At 43.4% G+C, this 21,939-nt stretch overlaps 2 protein-coding genes across 4 annotated transcripts in view; one reads left to right on the top strand and one right to left on the bottom strand.

Moving 5' to 3' along the window:
- The first annotated feature begins 290 nt into the window (after positions 1–290).
- LOC120026785 (transmembrane protein 79-like) lies at positions 291–6,534 on the top strand. Its single transcript, XM_038971504.1, has 5 exons — positions 291–450; positions 873–1,741; positions 2,116–2,301; positions 2,563–2,791; positions 3,491–6,534. The coding sequence occupies exons 2-5, from the start codon at positions 1,024–1,026 to the stop codon at positions 3,681–3,683; spliced, it is 1,326 nt and encodes a 441-aa protein (XP_038827432.1). The 5' UTR covers positions 291–450; positions 873–1,023; the 3' UTR covers positions 3,684–6,534.
- Positions 4,915–21,939, bottom strand: part of LOC120026784 (myocyte-specific enhancer factor 2D homolog) — a 33,099-nt gene continuing 16,074 nt past the window's right edge. The window contains exons 3-12 of one of the 3 annotated variants that reach the window (XM_038971501.1): positions 18,537–18,740; positions 17,764–17,907; positions 17,278–17,491; positions 16,646–16,702; positions 14,173–14,354; positions 12,061–12,187; positions 10,428–10,590; positions 9,681–9,749; positions 9,035–9,082; positions 4,915–8,471 (exon numbers count right to left, since the gene is read on the bottom strand). In XM_038971501.1, coding sequence (XP_038827429.1) covers positions 8,030–8,471; positions 9,035–9,082; positions 9,681–9,749; positions 10,428–10,590; positions 12,061–12,187; positions 14,173–14,354; positions 16,646–16,702; positions 17,278–17,491; positions 17,764–17,907; positions 18,537–18,740 — 1,650 coding nt within the window. In that variant the 3' untranslated portion in view covers positions 4,915–8,029. The remainder of the gene's footprint in view (positions 8,472–9,034; positions 9,083–9,680; positions 9,750–10,427; positions 10,591–12,060; positions 12,188–14,172; positions 14,355–16,645; positions 16,703–17,277; positions 17,492–17,763; positions 17,908–18,536; positions 18,741–21,939) is intronic. The other 2 variants (XM_038971502.1, XM_038971503.1) reach the window with 2 other exon arrangements.

The raw sequence follows: 21,939 nt of genomic DNA, 5'->3' as shown, positions 1-21,939 counted from the left end.
TATATAAATGCCTCAAAATTCACAAAACGTGACGTTATCTGATAAAGATTATCTCATGGAACAAAACGTATAGAAACCCCTAACCCTGTGTGTAACACACACCCTATTTTCGGCGTTTATCCCAAAACCTTAGCAAAACGCCATTCATTTGCCCATAAGCGTTACCATGTTAAACCATGGCAGAGTTAGTGCCTACAAAAAACGCCATTACTATTTTTCTCTATGGCATTGTAGAAAACGTAATCGTGGACAGAGTTGTCACATGATACTGTGTTTGCAACTACAAAAATGTCCCGCAGTGCTTTACCTTGACACACCTGTGAAACAACCCACCCCTACTTAAGTTTCACTTTACGACCTAGTTTGACAAACACTGGGACAAGTTAACGTATTTACTTGATTAAAACATCATATTTGAATCTCATGGAACAGCAGTAGCCTAGACATCAGGTAAGTCAGTCTAACTACAATTAGGCTACAGGGTTCAAAGTTCCTTATGTCTTGATGTTTTCACTATGGATTTGGTCCAGTATCGTTAGACCAGACTCGCAAAGCAAGTTTTTACGACAACATTCCTTCTCTGTAACGCTCTCTGTTTCTGCACTGCATTACAAATTGATATAAAGTAGGCTAATACTTCTTTCTTTACCTTTACCAACTGTATCTAATAATATAAAACAATATATCTCTTTCTGAGTGCAGTGGGCATAAGAATGTTGCTAATTCCCACTTTGCACAGGAAAAGTTCACTTCCTTCCATTTAAAAGATTAAAGTTCAATACTCACTGACTTACAGCTTATTAGCTTATCAAATAGATTGATTTGTAGTCACACAGTAATACATAAACAGTTTTATTGCTCTTGCCTTTCAGGTGAATCAGTGGGACTTGCCCTTATGAGAATGTTTTGTACCAACTTGTTTTATGGAATATCATTTGAAATGTTGAAACACAATGGTAAATAGTCAATTTGCAGACAGACAGACGGGCCAATAATTGCACTCACAACACATAGCCCCTAGACATGAATATCATACAGACCGAGACAGGCAGAGAAACAGTGATGTCAGAGCACCTGACTTTAAACCCAGAGCCAGATGAAGAACAAGCTGGAGGGCCTTCTACAACCAGTAGGTCTGCTGCTACAGGACCTCAAACACCTGGATCGGAACAACAGGGCCTAGAGCACAGGAGGATGGAAGAAGAAAAGGGGGAAGAGGATAAGGAGGAGGCAACCAGCTCAGCTACCTTTGAGCCTAGCACTTTGCTATGGCTGGGAGACAAAGGGATGGTGCGAGAGGGAGAGAAAGGAAGTGTAGCGTCTGAGAGCAAGGGAACTGAAGGGGAGGAGAGGGAGATAGGGAGCCAAGAGCTTCTGGAGGGACAGGAGAGACAGCAGGAGAGTGAGCGAAAGGCAAAATGGAGAGAAAGCATGCCAGAGGGGGAGAGATGGACGGATGAGGAGGTGGAGGGAGGCCAAGATGAGAAAAGGGATGGTTCGCTTGCAGATGATGAAGATGAGGAGGAAGGCCAAGTCAATTGGATGCCAGAAAAGGCTATGCAGGTCTTCACTCCAACAGTGATAGTGCGTCCATCTAGCAAATGGGAGGAGTTCCCACCCGAAAATAACTACTATGAGGAAATGGACACTGAGAAGAGTTCTTTCTTAGAGCCCCAGACACATACAGCCCCACCAGTATACTACTACCCACAATGGACAGAGGGGCGGGACAACTACACACGTATGTACCAGTGCCGGACCAAAACCATTTATGTCAATTGGGGTCAGTTCCATTTCAATTCTAATCAGTTCAGGGATTGAAGTGCATTACTATGAAACAAATATTTGTCATTATGTTGATTTTATTTTTTTATTTTTTTTTATCTGATCCGTTCCCCCTGAAGCTAGGACAGCAGATTCCCTGTTCCCTGACCATCTTCTGAAAACATCTGAAACCCTACCTCAAAGAGTGTTTAAAATAATCCCACAGCGCAACCCTTTTTCTTCTTTAAGTCTTAATTTGTTTTTATTGTAATACTACTTTTTTGTTTTTATTTAAACAATGTTCTCCTATTTGGCTCTAATTAATTGAACCCAAATTCCTCTGTTATTTAGATATGTGTTGCGGTGATGTTCTGAAACTTGGCCTGGGCATTGGTGCTGCAGCTGTTCTATTCCCTCTACTCGTGTGGGGCGGCTATGCCCTCTTGCCCTTTGATGCCCCGCCACTGGACAGCGCCCCTCTCAGGCTGGTGTACACACTGCGCTGCTCCTTCTTTGCTGTCATACCCATCATTCTAGGTAAGACTGGACTATTAGGGTAGGGCCGCGATATGATGTTGTTGCCTATCAGCCATTTAATAGACTCATAACGTGTGTTACTTCTTGCTCTTGGCAATGCTAATGTTTTAATAAAGAAAATTGAACTCGCATGTATGCATTGCTTTGCTGTTCCTCACTTTTTTTGTCTTATTCAACCTCTGGGAGGGAAACAATCGTCCTCTCCCCCTACCTCTATCCCCATCCCTTGCACTGTCCCCCTTCCCTCCTCTCCCCTCCCAGGTGTGCTGGTGCAGGGGGTGGCGTGGCTGCACTACGGCGCCTTAACGCCCCTCTACGAGGGCAAGGTGGGGGAGGAGAGCCGGGAGATGGCGGTGCACCGGCACTACGTGGTTGACTCGCTCTCCCTCTTCCTGCTCTACTTCCTGCAACTGGCCGTTATGGCCACCTACATCAGCCAGGACCTGCTCAAGATGGTGCCCCTGCTCACCATCGTCTTTGCCTTTGGCAGGTGTGTGAAATATATGTTCATCCCCGACGTGGCATCACTAGATAATCAGCCGTTCTTGAGATTGGGCATACGTCTGGAGTGTAGTCAGCCTAAAACGTGGCCATTGTTCCCCTTTCTCAACAAGGGCCATGGCTTTTGTGGAGGGATAGGTAATACTGCTTCGTGGATGCAGAATGGGTTGTGTTCGTGCAGATGGGTAGTAGCATTCCCTTATCACTGATCCATACCTTCAGTCAACATTGTCCTTATACAACATTATCCTTATATTTTCGAACCTTTTTATCATGTTTGTAAACTCTTGATACGTTCTCTGTATATTATCTCCATGTTCTCTGACCCATAGAATTATCTGGTATTCGTTTTTTGTTCTGCATCGCCTTTTGGAGATTTGGATTAGTCTCGGCAGACTGGAATTTTGATGTTTTCTGTTAGCAGGAAGTATCTTCAAATTACTATGTAGTCTACCTTAAGTTTAGACTGGGGCAATATGACAGCGGTTACTAATATTCACTGAATATGGGCGAGTTTGTTTTAACATGGCCGGTGCCCTGGGTGGGCAGAGTTTTAGACCATTCCATTGGTTCTTAAGTGAAATCTCCACCCACCCGGGCCATGCAAAATGTCTCTTCTTCTATAGACTGAACTACTGGGTTCGTGTGACCCAATTGGCTGATCTTGTTGTGATCTCTCACCCTACAGGCTGATCTACTGGGTGTGTGTGACCCTAGGCAGCAGTGTGAGGGGTTTGGGCTTCGGCCTCTCCTTCCTGCCCATACTGGTCATGCTGGGCGCCAACCTCTACTTTGTGTGCTCGTCACTCAGTGAAGGGGCTGTCTTTGATGTGGCCCCGCCCACCACTGCTCCACCTCCCCGGCAGAGTTGGTGGGGCTAAGGAGGAAGAGGAGTAGATACGCCCAATCCTGAAGCCTAGATGGACCCCCAGTCCCTAGACACTTGTGTAGATCTGATAAGGATAAATTACATGGGAATATGTCCACTTTGCTTTCTGATAGACCAGGGGCATGCTCAGTAGGCAAACATTGTGCAACCTTGCAGATAGAAATTTATTCTTTACTCTATATGTCAGAGATGCAAGTGTGTTCACAATATAACACACATTCCCCAATGTTTTTTCCCTACTGAGGTTTGTTTGAAATGTTGTTGGTACCCATTCAGCTCTACACAACTGTCATGGTGTTGATTTGGAAGGAGAGGGGGGAAGAATCAATCAAGTTTATCAGCTTGGATTTCACCTTCATCTGAAACATTGGATTGCATTTGCAGTGGTTGATGGTGAAATACAATGACTTGAGGCTAGCAACCCCATAGAAGTTGCTTGTAATTGAAGGATCGTGTGCCATACGCCCTATGGGACTCCCAATCACGGGGGTCTTCCAAGTTTACATTTATGAAGACTTGAATGCAACTTCGCTGGAGTATAAACCTTTTTTATTTTTTAAGAAATAAAAAGTGGTGTCACAAGCTAGAAGCCCATAACAAGGAATAACAAAATATATTTAACTGAAGTAACCAAATACAATTACCAATGGTGTGAGTGGTTGCGTGCATAGATGTGATAATGAGGGGTGTTGAATAGTACCCAAACAAAATGGCCACAAAAATGCTACAACCAAAATCCAACAGTGTTGTCTGCATGGAGTCTCCTCAATGAATGGGGAAGAGGTGTGTCCCATTTCGCTGACAACCCTCCCGGCTTTGCCCACCGACATCCTAATAAGGAAAACGAGAAAGAATACGGCTGGGAGGGTTGTCACAGCGGATATAATTGTTTCAACTGTGCAATGTTTACATTTCATTTCCAAATTTGTACAGCATTTAATACTCCCAATGGATGGGAATGAAGTGTAATTTAATGCCTACATGCAATATGTGCCTTGTCTGTACAGTACCATAAAAGCAATGAACAATCAGTACATTGTTTGTATATGGCAGCCAGCTGATATTGTTGTATTCCTTTTGGACATTGTCATTCAATATGTTTACACTCATAATGGAATGATGTTTCTCATAAAGCACCTAATATTCCTGAGTTGTGTCATGACATGAAGCCAAGGGATGAAATGAGGATTGACAGCCAGCTCAAAAGACGACAAGATCCCTTCTTCACTCAATTTGTCTATTTAATATATAAAATACGGTAAAACATACGCAAAAAGGTTAAGGGACTTGGATACTTTGGTACAACAAACACTTTTGTAAAAGCAGTATAGAATTTTAATAACATCAGTGCATACATTGTATATGAAAATATACACAAAATGTATATCGTTCTCAAAAACAAAAATAACCTTTACAACGAAAACCCAAAGCAGACTAACCGAGCACAATATATTAGCTATCATTTGTTTTTCTTACGCTACATTTTTTACGAGGTTTTCTTACTCATTTGTGATGCATTGTGATTTTTTTTAAATGTAACGAGCATTTATTTGTTTTGTATAATCCCACGCATTTACATTTTCAAATTCGGTTAATTGCTAATTTCAGTCCCCCCCCACATAAATAAATGTTCATATCTTAATCAATATTGCAGCATTTAACTGGTATTTTCCTTCATTGCATTTGCTATGTCACAATAACTGATTGTGCAATTTTAGCCAGTTTCAAGAAAGGAAGCCAGTTTCACTTATGTATATAAGGTCGATTAAATAAAAGGTTGAATATCCTACACAAAATACCAAAAAAATATAAGCTCCATAATAGAATATTATTAATAAAAAGACAATGGAACTGTCACCAGCACAAATAAACACTTGAAAAATAGTAAGATCTAGAAAACATTTTACACAAGAAAAAAAAGGGTGCAGGTTTTTCATTTAACATTATAGATTGTCTTCAGACTACATTGCTAGATTGGACAGAGAACCTTTTGTACATGAGTGGCCTGCAAGTGTCAGGGTATTAAAACCAAATCAGTGTGGTGTCAAATGTCTCAAACCAGAGGGACCTCTCCCTCAGACTGAGGTGGGCCTGACTACACAAAAGTTCAGATAGAAATGTAGCGTGTAGAAAAGAAAACCCTTTGTCATAAAGATTTGGGCATGGGTGTCCGTTCTAGACATTACATTTCTATCTGCAACGTTGCACCCCACTAGAAAGGTCACTGGTGCCAGCCATACGCACTGAACCCTGGGATACTCTGAGCAGGCAATGAAACTAAATCTGTGTTGCATAATGTACAGTAGATACATTTATAGAAATCAACACCGCCTTCTTACATTGTGTTAAATAGGACAACTCCATTAGACGTAGCTCACGGCAGAGTGTGAAGCATTTGAAAACATGATTTCATATGAATGATTAAAATGTGATTTCAAAAATTGGCAAATTACTTTAAATAAAGTAGCATTCGTTTTCGCTCAGCCTCACAGTGTATACTGTAGTTTACAAAGTCTGATCCTTTTAAGACAAAATACCATGATTCAATGCAATTGTACTAGTTTAATAGTACAATCCATTTTATTTCTATAATTTGTTATAGTGGTCTATCACTTGACATTGATTATTGGGGATTGGGTTCAGAGCGTGAGGCCAAAGGACATGTTGACGCCGCAGCCAAGCAGGCCTCAAGAGTGAGACAGAAAGTGCACACCATCAACACTAGCATTATATAGGTTACTGAAACAAACTTCTCGGCTACTGCGGCAGGACTCCTGCATCGTAGCTCCAAACATATCACAATCACACTCATATGCAAACAGATCCACTGAGAATGAACACATTGCTTGTTTTAGGGATACCTAGCGAAGTCTATGCAAATATATTCATATGTACACACATCTGTATTGAAAAGCCTACTGCTTTGCTGCCAACTGAAGCTATAGAAATATAGAATATGTATTTTTCCATTCTGCTGAAACAGCTCTTTTGAAACATTGCAAAGAGCTGCAGAAAGCTAAGGGAACATCAAAATGCTTTTGTATAATGGGTGATTGTATACAAAGTCTTACTCTTAATTCCCCAAAACTACAGTTCAACAGTTCTAACCTTTATGAATGTGTCCAAAATGCCAAGACCAAATACTTCCTTAAAAGAGAGCAACCAGAAGTCCAAAAACAAACTTTAAATATGCATTGCATTGGGGTCTTCTACTAGTAGAATGAGCCTTTAGAAGTCCTGTGACACGCATCTCAGAATCTAGCCTAAATTCTGGTGCAACAAAGATTGCAACAATTCCTTCAAAATCAGAAAGGAAACACAGGTGACGACACAAAATACATCTGAGCATAGAGATATTGAGAGCAGAATCAAAGTCAGTGTTTTCTTTACTGTTTCATGGAAGTGGTCAGTCATAATAACTGAACAATATTCTTCAGTGTCCCTGTACTGCGTCTGAGGCATTTGGCATTTAGGAAAAGAGGTTGATATCGGCACTCTGGCAAGATGCTCGATTTGGCCTTGGCTGACAGTGCCAGTTGACCACAGAGTGCCACCTGAGGCTTTGGCGTTGGAAATTGGTGGCAGCGGCGGGATCCATTCCTGTGTATCCCTGACCGACCGGACATCCTGTTTGCCCGTCTGGGGTCTCTTCGCTCAGTGCCACTGATGAAGCTGAGCCAGCAATCTTTGCAAGCAGCGCTCGTCAAAACAGTCATTCCCAAAGTGCATTTTGAAGGGGTGCTTTCTGAAGCAGACAGTGCTAATTATATCTAACAACAGAACTGAAGAGTCAACAGGGCAGAAAGTCCCACGGTGAAAACTAGCACTTGTGTCAAGCAAACACAGCAAAAGCCTTCCGTCGTACTGTTAACGATAGTCGTGCTCAAATTAAAATACGTGACGTGTCGACTAACGTCTCTAGATTCACTTTTACGTCTTGTATAAACAGCAATGAGCAGTCAAAACATTTAGGAGAATATGTTCTATTTTAAATCCATCCATTATCTTATCATCCTGATAGCGCAAGTGTTAATTCCCACAAAACACACAAACTCAATTTGAGCGGGACAGCATCGAGATTCTTTGAGCCCCCATATTCACTGCGCGGCCCAATACAAAATCCAACAGCACACTATAGCATCCTCCCCTCAGGTGGAGCACAAGCCCATACATTTCTGTCTCTGCTTTGAGTCCTGGGGAGCTGGGTAGGTGGAGGTAAATTATTTGGATGGAGGCAGGGAAGAGGGGGTTGTGTGGGGGTGGCAAATGGCAGGTGGCGGCGGGGGGTGTTCTGTGTTTGTGGTGCTTCAGGGGTCGATGATGTTGGCGCCATGGCCTCTATGTGACCCACGCGTCGAGTCTCATGCGTTTTATGTTGGCTCCCTCCTGCTCCGCCTCATTCTGGGCCCGCAGGAGCTCCACCGAGGGGCTGAATTCGGGGGGCAGGGAACGGCCAGGGTTGCCCATGTTGCCCACTGCACTTCCGCCGATGCCTCCTCCGCCGCCTGCCGCAGGGTCGTCGCGGTCGTTGCCCTCGTAGGAGCTGCCGTTGCTGCTGAGGCTGTCGGCGGGGGAACGGCCGGTTGGGGGCTCCAGGCACAGCAGGGAACCAGGGTATTGTGGCGGGGGCGCGGCCGTCTGGACGCCCCCCCCGGAGGAGGACGGCGGGGGGCACGGGGAGCGGCGGTCTCGGCCAGGCGAGATGGGCTCAGACTTGATGCTCATGTTGGAGTTGGTGTTGACAGTCAGCATGGTGCCCTGAGGTATGTGCCCCACCGGCCTGAGCGTCAGAGAGAGGGAGTGATAAGTACAGGAGAGGGGAGGGGAAAGATGGACAAAGATTAAGCACAGAGATGGAAATTAAGAGAAAGAGAAGGAAAACAGGACGGGTGAGTTTCACTTGACAATTACAATATATTGCAATACAAGCATAGTGACAGGTTTCTGATGTGAAGTTTTGGAGGGAACCCCTAATCACAAGACAGAGCACCAACAAGGCATAGTAGTAGCAACACCATTTGAATTGATGATCAAATCCATTCCAAGCAATTGACAAGTAAAAGTAACCCTCAAGCTCCCAAAACCCATACAAAACAGGCCAACAGCATTAGAAAAGCATGAAATTGTCTGTGTATGAAGGAGTGATTTGGCAAGAGATCATGGCGGCTAAGGAAAAACAATCCAGAAACTGGGTTTTTCAAAAATCCCAGTTGGAGGATTCCCAGTTCCGGAATTTCTGAAAAACCTGGGAACTTTGGTAAGGTGTAAATCACCACCACAGAATTGACATGCCGGGGCAGCCAAAAACGCACAGACATGACATAGTACGGAGAAATACAGTACCGGCCCAACCACTCATCTCTACCCAAGAGGAGGTTGGACTGCGAGGCGCTGTGGGGAGAAAGAAACATTGGAGCACTTGCAAAAGAAAATGACAAGAGTATGTAGCTATGTATGTGAAAGGTGTAAATGAAGGGGTATATTAGTATTCATCAATCTACCGATCCATCTATACAGCAATGCAAACAAAAATAGATGGATATAATAATACATTAATGGAAATATGTATATGTTAAGGATAGATAGATCATAAATAGATTGAAGTTGTGCCCAATCCCATTTCTTCCAATATAGAAGAAGCATTAAAAAAAATAAGAGCTGTGACCATCACATTTTCAGGAGCGGTAAATAATATTTCATGGTTTTCATAAGTGGTCTCTGGACAGTCCATTGCCTGATTCAATCGATTCAATGTTAGTGCAAGCCTTTGTGTCCCCCTGTTGTTAATGCTAATATGTCACCATCTGGAAAAGACACCTCTCTCCCTTTATAATAAAAGACTTTGCTTACGTTTGTAAATGTATTTGGCATTGTCCTAAATAAAATTGTTCTGAAAAAGGGTCTGTGTTCTTAAGGAAGGAAAACATGGAATAGAGAACAGTCCCCATCCACCCGAAGGTACACGTGACACCTCAGCAAAGACATTCACCTCAGATTGGCTGCCAGACTGGAGATCTGGCTAGACAGGTCCCCGCTCTGTTTGTCCATGCCCCACATGCTGTGGACAAGAGGAGAGAACACACTCAGTCACACAGGCTACTGAGGCTGAGTGTGTGTGCATGGTGGCCATTTTGACCTCTACTACTTGGGTCAATTGACCACCGGAGGATTTGGCTGGGCTGGGGGGAGGTATTGGTGCTAGCAGTGGGATCCATTTTGACCTCTCCTGTTCGGGACAAAACAGTGACTTTTCTCCTTCAGGCCTTGAAGACCCGCCTGTTAGCAGCTTTGGAGGTTCTAAGCAACTACGCTATCCTGTGTGCTGCCATCATAAAGCTGAGTGTGGAGCCACAACGCAGCATAATACGACCGTCCTTATTGGTGCCCTGTGTGAGGAAAATAATACCTGGCATCTGACCTAAGATAATGAGGTATTTTATCAGTATATAAACTTTAAAACAAATCCTGTATTAAGTCGCATCCCTAAAAAAACGATGGTGCTTCAAGAAGAAAAGGATCTGGGGTGGCTATGTCGGTGACACCAATTCACAGACCCCATCTAAAGAATGTGAATTGCTTGCAGCTACAAATGACATGGGGACACTATGCTACAGGACAGGAATGGCCAGTCGCATAGTGTTTTGATGGAGAGGTCGACAGTCGTCAATTGGTTTGTAGAGAATGGAGGAGGGCTTCATGGTTGCTTTGTGACGTGACAATGCAAGGATGGACTTACACCAAGTTGCTAAGCGATGCCAGACTAAGTTGTTGCTGTTGCTGCTGCTGTTGCTGCTGGGATAAAGACGGTTGCTGTTGCCACGACACGTTGCCTTGCAGCAGGCCGCCTGGTGACGCCAGGGCGTGGAGAGCGGTGATGTCAGCGCTCGTCAGCTGGTATTCTGAGGGAGGCGAAAGAGAGGGAAAATGGTTAATCCACATTCATTTCCTTTCATGTGCTGTAGTGTTGAAATGAATCAATCTATATAGGAACTCTGTACACACTACTGCAGCTATGGTGCATTTTGCAGCTGTTTGTTACTCACTGTTTGTTACTCCGCCACTCTGAAACTACTGATTTTGGTGTGAGGGAGAAATGAAAACCAGAAGGACTGCAGAACTCGAAGGCCAGAGTTGTGCAATCCTGAACTAGTGTCTGTGCAATATATACACAATGCAAGCATGTCTATTGGACAAGAATATGAAACGCAACATACAACAATTTCAGAGATTTTACAGTTCAGTTCATATAAAGGATCAGTCAATATAAATAAATTATTAGGCCCTACTATATGGATTTTACATGACTGGGAATGCAGATATGCATCAGTTGGTCACAGATACCTTTTTAAAAAAGGTAGGGGCGTGGATCAGAAAACCAGTCAGTATCTGGTGTGACCACCATTTGCCTCATGCAGCGCGACATCTCCTTCGCATAGAGTTGATCAGGCTGTAGATTGTGGCCTGTGGAATGTTGTCAAACTCTTTAATGGCTGTGCGAAGTTGCTGGACATTAGCGGAAACTCGAACACACTGTCGTACACGTTAATCCAGAGCATCCCAAACATGCTCAATGGGTGACATGTCTGGTAAGTATGCAGGCCATGGAAGAACTGAGACATTTTCAGCTTCCAGGAATTGTGTATAGATCCTTCCGACATGGGGATGTGCATTATCACGCTGAAACATGAGGTGATGGCAGAGGATGAATGGCATGACAATGGGCCTCATGTTCTCGTCACGGTATCTCTGTGCATTCAAATTGCCATCGATAAAATGCTATTGTGTTCGTTGTCCAGATGCCTGCCCGTACCATAACCCCACCATGAAGCACCCTGTTCACAACGATGACATCAGCAAACCGCTCGCCCACACGACGCCATATGGCGTGGTATGCCGGTTGAACATACTGCCAAATTCTCTAAAACAACTGAAGGCGGCTTATGGTAGAGAAATTAACATTGAATTATCTGGCAACAGCTCTGGTGGACATTCCTGCAGTCAGCATGCCAAATGCACACTCCCTCAAAACTTGAGACATCTGTGGCATTGTGCTGTGTGACAAAACTGCACATTTTAGAGTGGCCTTTTATTGCCCCCAGCACAAGGTGCACCTGTGTAATGATCATGTCGTTTAATCAGCTTCTTAATATGCCACACCTGAAAGGTGGATGGATTATCTTGGCAAAAGAGAAATGCTCACTAACAGGGATGTAAAAAACATTTGAGAAATAATATTTTTGTGCGTATGAAACATTTCTGGGATCTTTTATTTCAGCTCATGAAACATGGGACCAACACTTTACATGTTGCGCTTATATTTTTGTTCAGTGTATAAGCTTTTGTGGCAATTTGCTCATGCTTCAGGTAACCTGTGTTGTAAGCTGTTGGCATGGCGGAGAAGGGCAGCCCCTGCGCCAGGAGGCTGGGCGTTGTCACGGAGACCACCGGCGTGGTGAGCGCCTGGGCCATTTGTGCGCCGGCCAAACGCTGGGCATTCTGGGAAGAAAGGAAATTATGGAAAATGTTAGACCAAATAAACAAAGAATTTAAACCTTGGTGTTTGACAGAAATGAGCAACATGTTTAAAACCTGTGTATTCAATGAATGAAACTTCTGACATGATCGAATGTCAATTGTTGATACGGTTGGATTCATGACAAGCTAAGCCTTTCAAAATGTATCTCGTATTAGGTGGAGGTGTTATCGGGAGACATCTTGTGACATCATGCATCACACACACAATAGTGGTGGTGGCATTGCCAGGTGAATGTGAGCGAGCCTTAAAGGTATAGTTCACATTTTAAAATGAATAACTTACTTCAAAAAGTGAATTATCCCTTTAAATGCATGCCATTCATTGTTTGGGTAACCCCATGCAGTTTCCAGATGGACAGGGAATGTGCTGCAAGTTGGTGGTGGCAACAAACTGCCAAGTGAAATGACACCCATCATGCTGCCCAACAGTGTCAGCGTTGATGGAAGAAAATGGGCCGACAAACGATGAAAATGATCCAAGCGGAGTATGTGGCAAACGTTGCCCAAAGTTGCTGCTAACATTCCCACTGATAGATGCTAGCGTAGCTTGAAAGAATCTTTATTTTTCACCTTAAATACAGCATCTGATCATAGTTGTAGGACTATATGCAGTCATGCTGGAGTCACAACTACAACCCTAAAATCACATGCAGTCCAGTGGCGACTATAAACTCATGACCATACCACCACATGCCATTGGACCATAGCCAAAGAGACTATCTATACTTTGCCCTTAAATGACACACTCATGAGCGTTGCATTGCACACTTGTGACCATGTGAATGTAAGGGGAAGGTCAACAGTCATCGACACATGCGAGTGACAGGAGAGAGAAAAAATATATTTAAAAAATTCACCTCGTTCACCATCTCCAGCTCATCATCTGTCTGCAAAGGGGCGGGAGCGGAAATAATTACGCCACTGACCTTTCTCTGAACCCAAACACATGAATCTCTAGTCTCGACCGACCGTTGACTAAAGGTCATGCTGGACAGAAGACCGTGAACAGAGAGGAGAAGGTCCTGTTTGTCAACGATACTACACTGAGTGTACAAAACATAGGAACACCTGCTCTTTCCATGACAGACTGACCAGGTGAAAGTTATGATCCCTTATCAATGTCACCTGTTAAATCCACTTCAATCAGTGTCGATGAAGGGGAGGAGACAGGTTAAAGAAGGATTTTTAAGCTTTAAAACAATTGAGACATGGATCGTGTAATGTGTGCCATTCAGAGGGTGAATGGGCGAGACAAAAGATTTAGGTGCCGAGGTATGGTAGTGGGTGGCAGGCACACCGGTTTGAGTGTGTCAAGAATTGCAACGCTGCTGGGGTTTTCACGCTTAACAGTTTCCCATGTGTATCAAGAATGGTCCACCACCCAAAGGACATCCAGCCAACTTGACTCAACAGTGGGAATCATTGAAGTCAACATGGGCCAGCATCCCTGTGGAACGCTTGACACCTTGTAGAGTCCTTGCCCCGGTGAATTGAGGCTTGTGAGGGCAGAAGGTGGTGCAACTCAATATTAGGAAGGTGTCCCTAATGTTTTGTACAATCAGTGTATACTACTGATATTATAGTGTATGATATAATATTTTTTTATAACCTTTGCTTACTCTAGATGGCACAGGTTGTTTTTCAGCAATCTGGTGGTTTTGGTGGAGGCACAAATCTAAAATAAAAATCTTTAACTAGAAAAAAAACAACTCCAAAGTCCATACTAGATTTCACTCTTGCTACGAAACTGAGATGACCATGTGCATAATAAGTGTCAACGAGTTTGTGGAAGGGGAATAGTCACAACCCGCATCAATTATTATTTTGATGCATATAAAGTCAACAAAACACAGACATGTCCCATTTAGTCTGGTAAAGCCTGGTTGACCCCAGTTAGACCTGGTATGGCCTGGTTCTGATTGAACTTGGTTAGTGGTTGAGCTCACCATCTGCATCAGGCTCTTCCCACCCTGAGAGGTGATTACCCGGAGGTCTGGCTTGCGGCTGTTGACCATCTGTGGGCTCTGAGGCGGGGGCGGGGACTTGGCCGGAACTACTTTCCCCAGGCTGTTGCCATTGGAGACAGAGAGGAGGCCCGGGGAGGCTCTGGCACTGACGTATCCGTTAGCTGGAGGGGGAAAGGAATGAAGCGAGATAAATGACAAAACCCATGCAGGTAAATCAACACCTAGGCACAGCAGTAATTGCTTAGTGTATTTAGAAGACGAAACCTCAGAGGCTAATAGTCCTTTTATTTCATCATCACTGATCTGAAAGGAGCTTATATGACATACAGCACAGAGCCATGTTTTAATCTATCCTTCAACTATACGTGGTCACAGAGGAAATTATATGAGGGAGGGGGGCTGCCTTCTTGGGACAGGTCTTTCTTCGTGCAATGCGATAATCGGAACGATGCAAAATTTTTAAAGATTTAGTGTTGGCATACACCAAGAAAACGCCTAGGGAAAATGTATTTCTTTCTTCCACAATTATAAAAATGCCTCCACTATGACAGAGAAAATGTTCATGGGGCAGGGTTGTAGTGCTGCCAGAAGACTCTCCAAAGGGTTGCTAAAATGTCTGTCCTCAAAACGGTTTGTGGACATAGGGCTCGGGTAGGCTACGACGCAATTAACTAACTCGCCCTACTGTCCAAGAGTATGTCTTGCAAGATCACATACACCTAATGATTAATTAGTATTTTACATAGTAAAACCAAATATAATAGCATAGTAAGCCTACATTACACCAAAAACACTTAATCATATTTTATGAGCTTTTAGGAAGGTTAGCTCACTGAATCTGAATAGTCCCCCAAAAAATTCTAATGCGCCCAAAACTGAACAGCGCACGCCACTAGGTAGGATATAGTCTATGCTTTAATTGAAACAAAATACAAGAAAGGCTTATAGTTTGAACACCATCTACTCCAATTCTTTCACGAAACAGTCATTCAAGAAGATCAAATGCATATTCCCATGAAACTGATTAAAATCAAATGATTGGCATGCAGATGCAGTTTGGACATTTCACCGGTAAAACGTCAATAATTATCGTTTATGATTGACAGGGATGATTTCCTATTTGTATTAAAAATAGAACATTTCAATCCAGGCTGTATCCACAACCAGCCGTGATCGGGAGTCCCACAGGGCGGCGCACAATTGGCACAGCGTCGTCCGTGTTAGGGGAGGTTTGGCCGGGGGGGGCTTTACTTGGCTCATGCGGCTGGATGTTAAGAAGAGTGGTTTGGCGGGTCATGTTTCAGAGTACCCATGACTCAACCTTCGCCTCCCGAGTCTGTTGGGAGTTGCAGCGATGAGACAAGATCAAAATTGGGGAGGGGGGGGGAGAAAATGGGGTAAAACACAACAACAAAAAATCTTCAGACAATAGGCATAGGCAGACATTGCAATTGGAGTATACATTTTCTGCATATTCTATAATGATATTCAATAGGCTACATCTGTCAGTACAAACTTTGAGAAATTATACAGTCATACTTTTTGCTCCCACACCTACAAAAAATAAAAACACACTACCAACTGCACTACACCGCTGGTTGTGGGACAACAGACACCCCTGATGTGCTCCCAACACGCAACTCAATGACAATGTTTTGAATGAAAAAAAAAAAAACAGCCCGTAGTCAGCTTGCATTGCTCGTGAGCTGTGAGAAAATGTGTACATTCCACAGCAAAAAGTACACAGAGTACACAGAAAAACATGTTGTCGTGTCACACGATGACATATGACAAATTGTCTTTACACCATAATCTCTGGATTGCGTGCTTCAAGCCTTCTTAACACCAGGCCTCCCCTCTCGCCAAAAGCCTGAGGCTAGATTTGATTTCTCCCCAAGGGAGGGTTGACACCTGAACCTTCTGGGTCTCCCTCTCCACCTGGCTCCCACATTGATCTGGTGTCTATCCAGGCAAGTGCTAAGGACACCAGCTGACGTCAATGGAGACATTCCAAGATGATCCGGGGCAGTCTCAGTAATAATGGGACAGTAATGGCAGAGAAGATAGAGGAAGAGATGGAGAAGAACTACTAAGGACTGGACCCTGGATGGAGTATATGATTGCTCTTGGCAATGTGACAAGCATAAAATATGTTTTTCACTTTCCCTTACTTTCACATTTTCAGCAGGCCCTTTTCTTGAAAAAAGCAACGTCCACATCTAATATGCTGATATTTATTGAGACATTTGGAAAAGTTCTGTCATTTGAGCGTCTCAAATCTCTGTGCGAGCAAATCATAGTGCAGACATTTTTCTGTCTAGCGCCTAAAATATTGGATTAAATTTGCCCTTTTTCAATGAGTACATCCATTTCTTAACACATTGACTGTCAATGAGCGTAGTATTGTCAGTAGAAGTGGTATTGTAGAGTAGTCCGTCATAAGGTTACTCACGGACTGGACTTGGGCATCCTCCATTTGAATTGTTCAGGTCTCCCCCGAGCATAGCACCTGTTGAAATTATAAACACTGGCTTAGCAAGGAAAATATGAACACTCCTAGCAGGACACTGAATTAAAATGTTTTTCAATTACTTTAACATACATTATAAGTATTCAGATGTATATTGTTTGAAAATACAAGTAGTAGAATATTGGAATGTATTTGGAAATACACTTGGAAAGCATTGGCATGCATTTGAAAATACTCAAATAAAAAATATATATTCCCATGCATTTGAACCCAGGTCCTAGGAGTGTTTGAAATAATATATTTGGAAAAAAGAATTTGAAAATATTTTTTAATACTAGGCTATTTATAAAATGTCAAAATAGTTTCAAATGATTCCAATAGAAATAGATGATTTTGGCCACATTATTAGAAAATACTCAAATACACAGAAAGTAAATATTTAAATAATCAAATACACGTGTGTTTGATCCCAGGTCGTCTGGATTCATTGCTTCAAAACAACATTGATTTGAAACAGGTTTCCAATTCATTGAATTGGAGTTTGTGTGGAGAGGAAAGATGACCTCATTTCCCACAGATGCCACAGTAGAAGGCCGTCCCGCTCTTTCGCTCACCTGCACTGGCCGGTCGCTGTGGCAACCCAGGAGACACTGTGTTTCTCTGGAGCGCCGGTTGCTGGGGCGACAGGTGGTGGTTGTCAGACAGCGATGGCGACGTCACGTAGGAGGTGGTCACCATGGCGTTGCCAGGGTTACTGAATTGCAATGTGTTCTGATTAGAAGCCTGGACGGTGACGGGCATGGAAAATGTGGGGGGCGGGATCGCGGACTGAAAGAAAATTGATAGTTAGCACTTTTCAACATTGGTTCAGGTCTCTTGACTTGATAAGCAGACAATGGAAGAATAGCAGCATCAAACTGCTCTAGGTGAAGTGGAGCTTCCACCATATAGTTCAGTGTTTCTCAAACCTCTGAGTACCACCATTCAGTGCACTTATTTGACCTATCCCAGTGCTATCACCCATACTAGGGGATAGTGGCTAGCTAAGGGCAAGGTGTTTTAGATTGGGGGAGATGGTGAGGAAAAGGGGAGATGCTTACACTGACACCGTAGCGCTTGAAGAGGATGTCTAGGTCTTCGGTGGTCTTGCGGTATTTGTCGTCGTTCAGGGGGCTCTGGTCTATGGAGTCCTCTCCGTCCGGCTCGGGACTTTCGCAACCATTGAAGCCTTTCTTTCGCAACGTCTGTGAAGACAGGATGAAAAAAAGAGTGGTGGGAGATGAGAACAAAGGATGGGAGCTGAAGGTCCGTCTGGCTGAATAGGAACAAGTACAGTCGAGCTGTATTGTTGAATTATGCGTCTGAGGGAGGACAATTTCAAGGTACATTTGTGCGATAGCCTGGTTCCAGATCGGTTGTGCTGTATAGCCAACTTTATATGATCATTGTCATTGCTAAATGACAATAGGAGCTGGGTATACAGTACAAAACGAACGGTGACAATGCTAAGCATCCGATGCACTTCCTCAAAAATGCCCACCAAACAGGTGAGAGTTTCAGACCTCCAGGCTTGGCAAGAAGACACACAGATCAGATCAGTTCTGAGACAACATTCCCATTCCCTCTCTAGCTGCTATTTGTATTCTACAACACTGGAGGCTACAAAGAAGCGACGACACTTTGGCTGCAATAAGGTTCATTGTTCTGTGCAGACCTGGGCTCAAACAGTTAACTGTGCGTGATTGAGCTTGGCTGGCGCAGTGGAAACAATCGAAAAGTCACAAAAGTGCAAACCCTGCCCACCTGGCATTCCAGGCAGTCTCAAGCTAAAGTGGTACGGTCAGAGGCTGATGGCCCTTTCTGTTTGCTTTACCTCAATGATGTCGGCGTTGGTCCGGCTCTCGTGGGGTTCATTGTACTCGGTGTACTTGAGCAGCACCTTGTCCATGTCGGTGCTGGCGTACTGGAACAGTTTGTTGGAGTGGTTGAAGATGATGAGGGCGATCTCACAGTCACACAGCACACTCAGCTCGTACGCCTTCTTCATCAGGCCAAACTTTCTCTTGGTGAACGTCACCTGCATTGGGAGGGGATAGAGAATGAATCAATTCGATTTATTTATACAAGCACTTTTTCCCCCATCAGCATTGTCACAAAGGGATTTACAAAACATAATGGAGGGAGGTGGGAAGAGATCGCAGAGGTTGAGGAAAGTGAAAATGAGTTTGAGTTGGTGTCTGTAGAAAGTGTCAATTTAGGTCATTAACGAGTGCCGACAGTGTTAAAAATCTGAGTGAACCGGCAGTGTGAGTTTCCTTTATCTGCAATGGAGTGAATTGGTGCCAGTCTGGTTCTTCAGTGACATTTTCATTAGGGCACACTGTAGCAAAATGCTTCAAAACATTGTGCCACGAAAAACGTCTCCTTCCATTTCAGTGTTTTATTCAGTTTTGTGCCTAATGAACATGACCCACATGCAACTAACCCCATTCTCTTCAGCTTCCATCTCTTTACCCTTCTCTCTTTCCCAACTCTCCTTCCCCCTGTTGCTCAGATCCCTGAACATGCAAATGAGATGCTTTGATGAGAAAACTGATAAGGGACATCAATATCCTTCCTTCAGAATACCCCCCCACCCCCCCCAGATATAGAGAATCTTCTCACTTTTACGTCAAAAACACACATGCAAGTGCGCACACGGAAGAGCAATGGAGGACAAGGAAGGGTGTAACATCTACCGGGGTTATGCTTTTGTAATATGCTATTATGAAATGCTACTGTGGTGATACGTAACCTTTGGTCAGCAATTATGGATTTGATTTCAATGTCTCCTGCATGTTGTGTGTACATTTCGGAATGACCTGAGGCAATCACAGTTGTTATTGTAGTAGGAATAGTGAATGAGGTACATTGTCACGGAATAGTCAACATCATAAACCGACCATAGCATTGTACCTTAAGTGCAATGCTAATATGTTTTGTATGTACCCTCTGTGTATTGTGGGTATTTTCTGCGTTTTGCAATGTACAACTAGGAAGATTATTTTAATATTTAACCATTCATGACTAATAAATTAATCTAATAATCGCAACATCAGTCAAATAGGAGGGTGGTGAGTGAACAAGAAGCAGACAGTAACAGATTTCCCAAGACCGTAGCACAGACACAATCCCGCTCCCACACTTTTACCCTTTCAAACATACACGTATGCAAACACTCACCTTTCTCAACACACACCTACCCCCACACACACATTCACCCTTTGAAAACACACACCTACCCCCACACACACATTCACCCTTTGAAAACACACACGCGCACAGATCAGTAACTTCTGTCCCTGATATGACTGTGTCCACTGGCCTGCAGCTGCTGTGGACAGACTGATTTATCTGGAGCAGCTGTCCGCAGGGCTGTGTGTGACCTGATTGACTCCATGTCGGTTTGAACTCTGTGCCTACTCGGCCTGAAACACTATGCACTCTCAGAGAGCTCCAGTCAAGTCAAACGCACACCTTCAAACAAACTAAAAGATACACTCTGCACACACTATACAAACCCAGAAAACAGTAACATTACACTACAACACTGATACGATGTTCATTAAATGGGCAGTGACACTAACACATTAACACAGGGAAAGATGTGCAAATGTATCTGTTATTTTTAGGAGGGAAAAAAAGCTAAAACTGTAAACCATTAGCTGAAGAGAAGGAAGAAAAGCTTAAAGTTATGTTTGACCTTTTTGGGTACATTTATTTCAACAGGTGTGTAGTTTGCACCGGTACAAACATTCAGTGAATCTGGCCCATGGTGTCAAATGGGCCTTGGAGGTCTAACACATACAGTTGAAGTCAGAAGTTTACATACACCTTAGCCAAATACATTTAAACTCAGTCTTTCACAATTCCTGACATTTATTCCTAGTAAAGATTCCCTGTCTTAGGTCAGTTAGGATCACCACTCTATTTTAAGAATGTGAAATGTCAGAATAATAGTAGAGAGAATGATTTATTTCAGCTTTTATTTCTTTCATCACATTCCCAATGGATCAGAAGATTACAGACACCCAATTAGTATTTGGTAGAGTTGCCTTTAAATTGTTTCACTTGGGCCTTCCACAAGCTTCCGACAATAAGAATGTTGGCCCATTCCTCCTGACAGAGCTGGTGTAACTGAGTCAGGTTTGTAGGCCTCCATACTAGCACACGCTTTTTCAGTTCTGCCCACACATTTTCTATAGGATTGAGGTCAGGGTTTTGTGATGGCCACTCCAATACCTTGACTTTGTTGTCCTTAAGCCATTTTGCCACAAATTTGGAAGTATGCTTGGGGTCATTGTCCTTTTGGAAGACCAATTTGCAACCAAGCTTTAACTTCCTGACTGATTTCTTGAGATGTTGTTTCAATATATCCACTTAATATTTTTCTTCCTCATGATGCCATCTATTTTGTGAAGTGCACCAGTCCCTCCTGCAGCAAAGCATCCCCACAACATGATGCTGCCACCCCCGTGCTTCACGGTTGGGATGGTGTTCTTTGGCTTGCAAGCCTCCCCCTTTTTCTCCAAACATAATGGTCATTATGGCCAAACAGTTCTATTTTTGTTTCATCAAACCAGAGGACATTAAGCCAAAAAGTACAATCTTTGTCCCCATGTGCAGTTGCAAACCGTAGTCTGGCTTTATGGCGGTTTTGGAGCAGTGGCTTCTTCCTTGCTGAGCGGCCTTTCAGGTTATGTCGATATAGGACTCGTTTTACTGTGGATATAGATATTTTTATACCGGTTTCCTCCAGCATCTTCACAAGGTCCTTTGCTGTTGTTCTGGGATTGATTTGCACTATTCGCACCAAAGTACGTTCATCTCTAGGAGACAGAACGAGTCTCTTTCCTGAACGGTATGATGGCTGCGTGGTCCCATGGTGTTTGTGTACTATTGTTTGTACAGATGAACATGGTACCTTCAGGCATTTGGAAATTGCTCCCAAGGAGGTCTACAATTTTTTTTCTGAGGTTTTGGCTGATTTATTTTGATTTTCCCATGATGTCACGCAAAGAGGCACTGAATTTGAAGGTATGCCTTGAAATACATCCACAGGTACACCTGCAAATGACTCAAATTATGTCAATTAGCCTATCAGAAGCTTCCAAAGCCATGACATCATTTTCTGGATTTTTCCAAGCTGTTTAAAGGCACAGTCAACTTAGTGTATGTAAACTTCTGACCCACTGGAATTATGATAGTGAATTATAAGTGAAATAATCTGTCTATAA

The sequence above is a fragment of the Salvelinus namaycush genome, chromosome 32, assembly GCF_016432855.1.
Source record: "Salvelinus namaycush isolate Seneca chromosome 32, SaNama_1.0, whole genome shotgun sequence".
Taxonomy (NCBI): Eukaryota; Metazoa; Chordata; class Actinopteri; order Salmoniformes; family Salmonidae; genus Salvelinus; species Salvelinus namaycush.
This window is presented reverse-complemented; position numbering and strand designations above follow the sequence as displayed.